Genomic DNA, 10,039 nt, shown 5'->3' with positions numbered 1-10,039 from the left:
ACCGTGGCGGCTTCGACAGTGCAATCGACTGTTATTGCCCACACCGCCACTACCCACGCTTCGGTCATTCAGACTGTCAACCACGTGATTCAGGGTCCACAGACCAAGCACATTGCTCACATTGCACCTTCCACGTCCAGCCCTGTGCAACTTACCACTGCTGCTCAGCCTATCGGCCACATCACTGTGCACCCAGCCACCATCAACCACATGGCCCACCTCGGCCAGCAGCTGCCCATCTACCCTCAGCCCGTGGCCGTCAGCCAGCCCGTGGTGAGCCATATTGCTCACACGATCTCGCACCAGCAAGTGAATGGAACCACAAACCTTGGCCAGCAAGCAGTGATGGCCAAGCCTGCTGTAGGAACCCAAGTTGTCCATCACCCGCAGTTAGTTGGGCAAACGGTCCTAAATCCGGTGACTATGGTAACCATGCCATCGTTCCCAGTGAGCACACTGAAGCTGGCCTAGAGGGGATCGTCTGACGGCGAGGTCTTTGTTGGGAACCTTTCCTAAACTCCATACATTCCAACCACGTCCGACTCTGCGGGAGGGAAGTGCAGAAAATGCCGAGTGGCAGGACGCCGGGCTGGGCTGTCCTCAGCCGCCCAGTAACCAACCTGCCGCTGGCAGCAAGAGACGGGGCCTCTCTGCACTTGAATTTTGCTAATCTGAGAAAACTTCAAAGACAGTTGTTCATGGTGATTTTTTTTCCTTTTATGTGTAATCAGTGAAATATGGATATGATGTTCTTAAGACTTTAATTTTCCCCTTTTATGTGTTGCTTCTTTGTAGAATAAAAATTGCTGATCTCTTTATTGAGACATTGCGTAGAATGGGAAAAAAAATCATAGAAGTCTATATTTCTAATCTGAGAAAACTTCAAAGACAGTTGTTCATGGTGATTTTTTTTCCTTTTATGTGTAATCAGTGAAATATGGATATGATGTTCTTAAGACTTTAATTTTCCCCTTTTATGTGTTGCTTCTTTGTAGAATAAAAATTGCTGATCTCTTTATTGAGACATTGCGTAGAATGGGAAAAAAAATCATAGAAGTCTATATTTATATATATGTGTGTATGTGTGTGTATATATATGTATATACATATATATAAATATAACATTTGAAGAAGGCCTTTTGTAAGGTTGTATTTTGCATGTATATATATGTATATACATATATATATAAATATAACATTTGAAGAAGGCCTTTTGTAAGGTTGATTATTTTGCAGGATTATTAGACAAAATTCATTTTTGGAGGAAGAAGACAGAGTGTCCTCTCTAAACAAGAAACTTTAAGATGGCTGGTTTGGTGGACCAGGGTACATATACAGTGACAAAAAAAAAGAAAAAAAAGTTAAACCATGTTAAAGGTATTTCCCGTCAATATATTACATTTCAAAAAAACATCTAAAATCACTGTGACTTGTTACGGCATTTTAAGGAAATTCTCTGTCCTGTCTAATAAAAGGAAAAAGAATACACAACTGGACTTCATTTGTTGCAGTTTTATAAATGACTTGATTTTTATAGCTATGTCAAAAAAATAATGTTTTTTATTATTTTAATGGTTAACAATGTTTTGTTTGGATGGTTTTTTGGGGGATTTGTTTTTTGTTTTGGCTTCGTTTTGCTGATGCAATAATTGATTTTGCAGATCTCTGTGCATGGCACTCCCCCTTTCAGGGTTCCTCCTGCCAGTCCCAAGCCCCCAGGTTTCTTGGGTTCGTTTTTGTTTTGCAGAAGCAGATACTTGTGCTGGCAACTTGCAATATGTTTATCTGGCCTGGTAGAGCGGAACCTGGGACAAGAAGACGAACAGAAATTAAGTAGATTTGCTGCATGGGTTACTTTTCTTTGTTAGTTTGCTCCTGAACTGACCACGTTTTAGTGTGGGAGTCAGTGGATTAGAAAAGGGATAAATGTGCATGTGATATCTTCCAAAGTGCAAACAGTTTTGACATCTTTTTTTCTTTGGGGGAAAAAAAAATCTAGTCTTGTATGGGATAACGGTATATTCCAGGAGATCAGTATGTATAACTTGTGTCTTACAGACTACAGTGAGACGTGCACCAAAGAACAACCCCTCATGCTAAGTGACCCTCTTGTTCACCCTTTCCAGTGGTTAGGTCAGATCTCACTGAAGTCAATGGCAAACTCCCACGGGGTCACGAGAGGAGGGATATTGTTTGGCTCTGCGGGTTCTTGCCCGCCTGCCCGGGAGGTTGCTTAGGACGTGTTTCATTGCTGACTGAATATTCTGGTCTTTGCACCGTTTTGCGTGTAGTACTGCTATTAATGATCTCTTTTCCGTCTTCCTGTCTTTTTAAAAACAAATACTCCGCAGTCCTTAATGCAGGCAAAATTCCTGCTGTAGCCAGCGGACGTTTTCCTTCGGGCAGGATGGGAGGCTGGTCCCTGCTAGCGTCTGACCGGGTACGCTTTGGAAGTGACACCCATTCAGAGGAGGAGGTAAGGTGGGGCTGAGCGGTCACACCTTCGCTGTGCTGGCTGGCTACGTCTAGTTTTGGGTCGAGATCTTCCACAGGAAAACATGATCCATAGTCTGCCCAAAATGCCTGTTGACTCCAGCAGGACTTTTGCCTGATTGTGGATTGCTGTGAGCAGTGGCAGAGGTTTAATTATGAAAACTTGCCAGTTCCGTACCGTCCATGCTATGGTTGGAACTGTGCTGGAGGCAGGAGTAATTACTGCAAACAGAGATCAAGCGTGATTGTGCCTTCTGAGCAGACATGGCTGAGAATTGCATTAAATCTGTTTATAAAGCCCTGGGTTGCTCCGTAGTTAACACTTCCCCCCCCCTTGCCCCCCCCCCTTGCATCCTTGAGTCCAGGAAGCTCTTGCCTGTGTTGGTAGCACAGTTTCTACAGCAGAATGGAGAAATCTTTAAGGATTCCTTATCCTTAAACCAGATTTAAATAGATTGTTTTTCTCGCTGCTAGTGCACGATTAACACTGTGGGGTTAGCAGAATCGCCAGGGCTTTATCGTCTCCTTGTACATGCGGGTGCTTTCCCAAGAATGTGGTGTTTTGTGTGCCAGTATTTTGGAGATCAGCATTAGATATCAGGACAGTTGCTCCTCATCAGAAACTCTTGAAAACTGAGTATATTTGCAACAGGGTCCTCCCTTCTTAGGAGGAACCACGTGGCTTTGCCTTCTGTAGCTGCGTTAGGAGGGGGAGGAAGCATCTTTCTGTCTTCACTGTTCCAACTCACAAAATAACAAAATCGAGGCGGGAAGCCTCATTTCTAGTCAAGAGTGGCTGAGCTTATTGAAGGAGAAAAAGCCCGGATTGGGAAGCGGGACTCGGCACACGAGCATTGGCCGAGAGCCCCTCCGTCCCCCCGACGTCGTTCCCTGTGTGCCACGTTGGCAGGAGCTGCGGGATCAGCCTGCGTGGGTTGGTCTTGCTCTTCTTACATGCAGTTTTGCATGGTGGCTTACTTTCTGCATGGAAAACTCTGCTCCCACCTTAACCCCATTGGCTTCTTATCCCAAGATAGATACTGGTAACTAGCAGTGACCCAGGCATACAGCTGCTCAGTGTTTTCCACAGTAAAAAGTGTATGGGATGGAGAGAAGAGTTCCTGTTTTATTTGATACAGGTGAATGAGCTTTCCGGTGGATTATTTAATGGCCTTTACTGCATGGACAGGTGATGCTGCTGACCTCCTCATCTTTTACTCCCTTATGGTTTAGAGGTAACAGTGTCACTACCCTGCTCATGTACAAGTCCCGCATCTTTGCCAGTTTTTCTATCCCCCTTGGAGTTCTGCAATGCCGTTATGTCTGAACCCCTTCATCGGTGTTAGCCTCCACTTGAAGAACAGCTTGTCCCGCTCGGCCAGCCCGTAAGCGGGTCCGGACGTCTTGGGTCCCCCCGTTCTCATCTGCCTTATCCACGGCTACCAGAAACATTTCTTTGGGGTTTTTCTGTTTGTTTTTTTAAAGTCAGCAAACTTCTTTCTGTTCTGTGGGGAAAAGAGCAAACCGCAGCCCTTCTTTCCCCACGTCTGTCATTCCTGCTCAGAAACTTCGGATTTACGCTAATGCTCTTAGAAATCATGTTCAGTACTGTATAACAAGGGGCACTTTAGAAATGTCTCTCCTCCTTTGATATATGTGTTTTCCCTATGGAGAAAGCTATATATAAATATATATATATATGTACACTTTGGGATTCAGAAGATCTAATTTGTCCCAAAAAAATCAATAAATATGAAGTTTACAAGAAATCTTTTCTGTTGTTGAATAATATTAGTTATTGGTAACCATACTACAGAAAAAAATAGCAAATGGGTTTTCTATGTAGTAGTTTTGAGAAGACTTTTCTGTCCTGTCAAGCCTGACTCAGAGCCCTTAAGTTAGTGGAGATGCTTCCACCGAGGGCAGGCTCTGGGTCCGTCACCTGCGGTGCTGTGCTTCCCGACCTCGCGGCCTGCATGCTCCCCATGGTTCATGTCACGCTACCAACAGCAGAAACGTGCTCAAAAGCTTGATCTGTGCTTAAAACTTCAGCCAGCGCAGTTGTGTTTTTGAAATAGACACCAGCAGATCTGTGTGAGCAAAAACCCTCGGACAGCTACAGTTACGTGCAAAAATACTCTTGCTTGCACAGCTTACCCAGGCTGGGGAGCTGGATCGTGCTGTCCCAGCAGACAAGCAGTTCTGCTCTTCTGTGCTGAGCCTGCCTGAGGGAGCCCCTGCGGCTGCCCCGGCATGTGGCAGAGCCGGGTCGGCTGCCGAAGAGGAGCGGGCTGGCGGCCGGGCACGTCCACTGCTTTGCTTCAGGCCGCTTTCCGCTCTCACCTGCCAAGTAAGTGCAGGCAGAGAGGAATAAACCCAAACTGCTACTTTAAAATTATCCTGAAAAGAATTCTTACAGCTGACACTTTAGATATGGGAATGTACTCCTGACCTCACTAATAAAAATTAGCCAGAACCCCATAGTTTAGCTTAGGAAGGGAAACGACCCGATTTCCCACGTTCTCTGCAGTCGCTTGAATGGGGTCCGAGAGGCAGTGGGTCGGGTCGGGCATCCCTGTGCATGTGTGTGTTGGTGTGCGCGGTTGATGCCATCTGTGTACGCTTCGCTCTCCCACAGCAGGAGTTGGAAACAAGGTGTGTGTGAGACTGTTCTCTCCGAACTCCTCGGTCTGGTGATGGCACCGGCACCAGCCAGTCACCGCCTCTTGCTGTCCCCCCCGCCTCTTGCTGTCCGGTGTTTGTGGTGGTCCTGGCTGGAGCCGCCTCTGATTGCTCAGGATTTCTAAAACCGATCAAAACAGGTGGGGAGGTCGAGGAAGAGGGAAGAGTTTAAAAAAGGCAGACAAATTACCAAAAGTTATTATAACCATTTTTTGCATGGTATCAGGTGGACAAGCGGTAGGAATTTTTGAATTCCCAATTAACGAGCTGGGTTTTAAGGCCCTGCTTAGGGTTACACTCCTGTCCTAGTACAGGGTAAGGGATTGTCTTGGCTGCAGAAACCTTGGTGTTATTCAGAGTATCAACAGTCTCAGTCGTGCCACCGCCGCTGGGGACACGGTGACTCGTGCCCAGAGCCAGGGCTCCTGCCGCCAGCACCTCCAGCTCGGCCAGTGTGCTGCGGCGGTGGCAGCTGCCCAGGGCCACATCGTCAAGTCTTGACTCATACCTTTCTCAGGCAAAACCCACGCTGATCTCAGGGAAAGACTGAGGAGAGACTTGAGGATGCCGGCGGCTGCTGCCTGCTTCAGAGTGGGGCACGGGGCATGCAGTGCATCATGTGCAGCCCAGCTCCCAAAGTTGAAAATGTCGTGCAGACTGCATCATGCCGTAAAACAAATCATTTTTATTTGAGTCTAAGCCGGACCATTGCCTTCAGCCTTCCTTTCAAACAAATGGCCTTTCAAACAAGGCCATTTTTCTGCTGGCATTTGATTTGCAAAGAGCGAGAGAGGGACGGACATGTAGTCGACGCACGAGGCAGCGTTGTTTTGCCCAGCCCCGGTACTACAGCTTCGGTGGGTTTGAGAGCTGGTTTTTGACCAAAAACATTTCTTGTGCATTTTTCTTTTATGACGATGACCTACAGAGAAGGAATCGCATGCTTTGTTTGTGATTTGCATTCAGGAGTGGTGCACCCTGAAGGGGGTTGAGCAGTGAGGGGTTTGCCTGGGGAGGGGGACGATAACCTGGGGAGGAGCAGGGGGTGCACTTCGCTGGTCAGCGAGGCAGGTGAGCACCCCCCCGCTTTGCTCACGCCTGGGCTGTTTGGGTCCGTGCAAACCAGCTGAATCGGAGCGGGGCAGGACAGCGGCCGTCAGGAGGGTTTTCCCGTGCCCGTGGTGTTGCTGGGGTCGGTGGTGCCGTGGTTTGTGGGCTGTTCCCCAGACTGGTCCCGGGGTGCGTGCACAGCCCTGCCTGGTGAGCGGGACCGTGCTCTGCCTGCCTGGGTGGCAGCGGCTGCGTGCGGCTCCGGGGCCGGGGGCACAGTGGGGGCCAGCCAGCGACCCACCTCTCACGCCCGGGAAAACAGGGCTGAAGCCAAACCGCTGCTGTCAGGCCTCTTTTTCTGCGCGCGTGCGTGTGTGTGTCCGTCCATGCTGGGGTTGAATACTGGGTGTCGAAGGCAAGGAGGGCGCAGCTGGGCAGCCCCCCGGCAGGATCAGGTTTTGTTTTCTTGAGCAGAGAGCTGGACAGAGGTGATGTCCCTTCTGCAGAGGCTTCTGCTCTTTTAAAATCGTACGCAGTTTATCCGGGTAGGAAATGCACCACCAACTAATTGGCATTCAGCATATTACCGTGCGGGTCCAAAGACTGGCCAGGCTGCTGCCTGCTGGTGTTGGACTGCTTGTCTCTTTTTCTTTGTTTTAATTAAAAGTGGCCTTCTGTAACAAAAGAATAAAAGAAACAAAAAAACGTAAAATGCCTTTGAGTGGTTTAGGTGGAGGTGAGACTATTGCTGCTTGTGTCGGTATTGGTGTGATTGTCCGTATGCACGCCTGTTTATATACGTATAGACATTCAATGCAAGACTTTATCGTGTCTCCGATTTTTGTATGTAGCCTGTGTCTCTTTTGGACTGGTTTGCATCCTGAGTGAATTTTTTGCATTTAAAAAAAACAAGTGTGAAAATTGTTCCGGGTTGGGTGGGGATAAGAGGTGTTTGGAGACCTCCCTTGTGCACCTGGGGAGGGAGGCGGGAGGGCCGAGGGAGAAGACGTAATTTGCCCGGTGTGACGATGCAGCTGGTGCTTGTTTGGCCCCTTTGCTTTCTGTGATGTGTATTGAAGTGTCCCCAGCAAAGGTGAGCCCTCTTGGCCAGATAATTCAGTCGACTTCTGCTACCTGAGCAGCACGCTGGCTCAGTCCGTTGACTTTTAGGCACTTGCTTAAGCTTAGTTAGACAAGCAGCTGCGCTGGGCGGGGACCTGACTGCCTTAACGCTGCTGGAGATGGCGTGGAGGTGGGCAGCTGCTGAGCACCTCACAGGTGAGGCTCCTCTTGGACTTTGCATCTGTTTCTTTTCTTGAGTGAACAGTTATTCATTTCAATCTTATTTTAATTCTAAAATATATTGGAATGAGGAAAGGAAAACTCTCATACTTCTGGCCTATTTTCCATCCCTTGTTACCATTTTGAACAAATTAAAATTGATTATAACACTATTTTTAGATTATTTTCTTCCTGAGACAAACATCAGTTGTTAGGAACAGATGTTTGGAGTTAAGGAAAATGGGTTATGGATAGGGTCAGTCACAGCATCTTTCTCTTCCTGTTACATAGAGCTTAAAAATAATAATCCGAAACTTGAATTATCAAAATACCAGCATAAGCACAGCACTGGATAGGTGCGGCCTTGGCAAATGTCGTGTTTGATGTTTCCACGCCGTGTCACCGGGCCAGCGCTGCGTCTCATCCGGAGCTGGGTAGCAGAGTGCAGCAAACACGAAGGCCCTGCTCCCATTTATTCCCCGCTGCCCTGCACTGCCAGCGCAGGGGACGGTGCTGTTCTGCACTGGGAATTTACATTCTTACGGACCGTGGGATGCCGTTTTGCTCCCTCGGAGGGATTGCATGGCTCTGCTGTAGATCAGGATGAGGCCCATTAATTCGCACCCTTTCTTTGTGCTGTGAGAATGAATTTGAGTGTGATGATGGAGCCCAGAGCCCTCCATGGCTCGCCGAGAATGAATTTGAGTGTGATGATGGAGCCCGGAGCCCTCCATGGCTCGCCAGGGGTGGAAGCTCACCTGTGTCAGCACTTGCTTCCAGGGAGATGATACCCCAAGCTCCCATCCCATCTCTGTGCTGGGCTGGAAGCCCTCGCCGGCTGACAACCGGCACAGGGCTGTACGCTGCCAGATGAGAAATCCTGGTACGAATGCCTTATGGATTTGCCTTAACAATCTGATCCAAAAGAGTGTTTCTTCACAGAGTGAGAAGTATTAATTGCATCCACCCAACGATTTATTTGCATCTGGTCAAGCACCAGCCTAAGCATCGCTGGGTGAGGAGCTCTGGTGGAAGCGGGGACTTCCCGTCCCTGCTGCCACGGTCCCCCCGCGTCTGTCACTGCATGTAACCACCCTCCTGGCTTTATCCTCACTGCACTCGTTGCATTAGGGATGCTGCACTGAAGATGCTGATTGTAAGTGCAGAATTGCTGCCAGCGCTGGCCACTGAGTCAAAGCCCTGGAGACCTGTTTGCCTCCCCGTGCACATCACAGGAAAGCCAACGCGTCGGCACGCACTCACACTGGGCAAATGCAGTCTTTGTTTACAGTGAGGACGTGTCACTGTGTTACCAATTCATTGAAATACTAAATATTGAAAAACCTAGACTGTAAAGATTTTTATGTGTTTGGATACATCTGCTATGTGAAAAAACAACTAATTTTGTACATATTGTATTTTTACTATTCAGCTGTACTATACTGGCTCTTCATGCTCCAGAATTTAGGTATCCAACATGAATAATATCCATGTAATAAGCACTTGCCTGAAATAAATATAAAACTGAAATAAACATGCACTGAAATCTGAAACAGGATTCTGCATTTTCCTCCTTGTGCTTTGCATGCAGATATTTCACTTTATTTGTAATTTTCCGATTATAAGAGCAATGCTTTCTCTCCATACATAGCCGTAGCTGCCCCTCCAGACGCGTGTTATTGATCAGCAGGTCTGGACCTCTCCCAGACCGAGCCCGGAGCTCCTCCCGTGTGTGTGTCCGGATCAGGCAATGCCACGCTGGGAGAAAAGCAAGCAGTTTTCCAGCCTCCAGAATTTGTGAAAACTTGGAGAATGGTGCCCCGTAACCAGCCCTTCTCTCCACTCAGCCAGGAGGACTCAGGCCAGAGCCTTGCTGGAGCCCACCCTACCCCCCCCAGCCGCCCTCCTGCTGCGGGTGCTGCAGGGCCGACTGAGGGGTCCCGCCAGGTCCCGCCGTCGGCTTCAGTGCTCGTCAGTGCAACGCGGTGACCGCGGCCGTCAGGTGAGGCTCCCTGCTCGCCGGAGGACGGTGCTGGGCACCGCACCACCGCAGCGGGACTGTCCTGTCCGCCTTCGGCAGCCGGACCTGCGTTGGGGCATCCTTCCTCTGCGGTGGGTGTGCTGGGGAAGAGGGGATTTGCAGGGCCCACGCCTGTAAGATAAGGCATTGGAAATGCAGCCTGGCTAAACCTTCTTCACCTAACTCAGATTTAAATGCTCTCTCCTGCAGATGATGAAGCTGGAGTCGCGGGTTTTCCCCCTTTCCTTGCCTCCGGGACGTGGACGTGGAGCCCGGTAAGCGGGAGCGTGGGCACGTCAAACCTTTACGGCAGCTTTGGTGGTAGCAGGACTCCTGTGCGAGGTCGGGGGGGTCTGGCCGGTCCCCCCAGGTGGGCCGGGGCGGCGGAAGCGCGCTCAGCTGTGCAGCCCCCGGAGGCCCCCCCCGGTGGCTTCCCCAGGTGCTCGGGAGCCACCGGCCGGGAAGGCTTCGCCTTGAGAGGGGCCGGAGGGCGGGATCTGCGGGGGAGGACGG

At 49.4% G+C, this 10,039-nt stretch overlaps 1 protein-coding gene across 1 annotated transcript in view; it reads left to right on the top strand.

The window, feature by feature from the left end:
* Positions 1-858, top strand: part of MNT (MAX network transcriptional repressor) — a 43,329-nt gene extending 42,471 nt beyond the window's left edge. The window contains exon 8 of the mRNA XM_019471784.1: positions 20-858. Within this exon, the coding sequence (XP_019327329.1) occupies positions 20-471 (452 nt within the window). The 3' untranslated portion in view covers positions 472-858. The remainder of the gene's footprint in view (positions 1-19) is intronic.
* The last annotated feature ends 9,181 nt before the right edge of the window (positions 859-10,039 follow it).

The sequence above is a fragment of the Aptenodytes forsteri genome, unplaced genomic scaffold (genome assembly GCF_000699145.1).
Source record: "Aptenodytes forsteri isolate BGI_AS27 unplaced genomic scaffold, ASM69914v1 Scaffold66, whole genome shotgun sequence".
In the NCBI taxonomy this organism is placed as follows: domain Eukaryota; kingdom Metazoa; phylum Chordata; class Aves; order Sphenisciformes; family Spheniscidae; genus Aptenodytes; species Aptenodytes forsteri.
The sequence above is the reverse complement of the archived record's forward strand: the minus strand, read 5'-3'. Positions and strand labels throughout refer to the sequence as shown.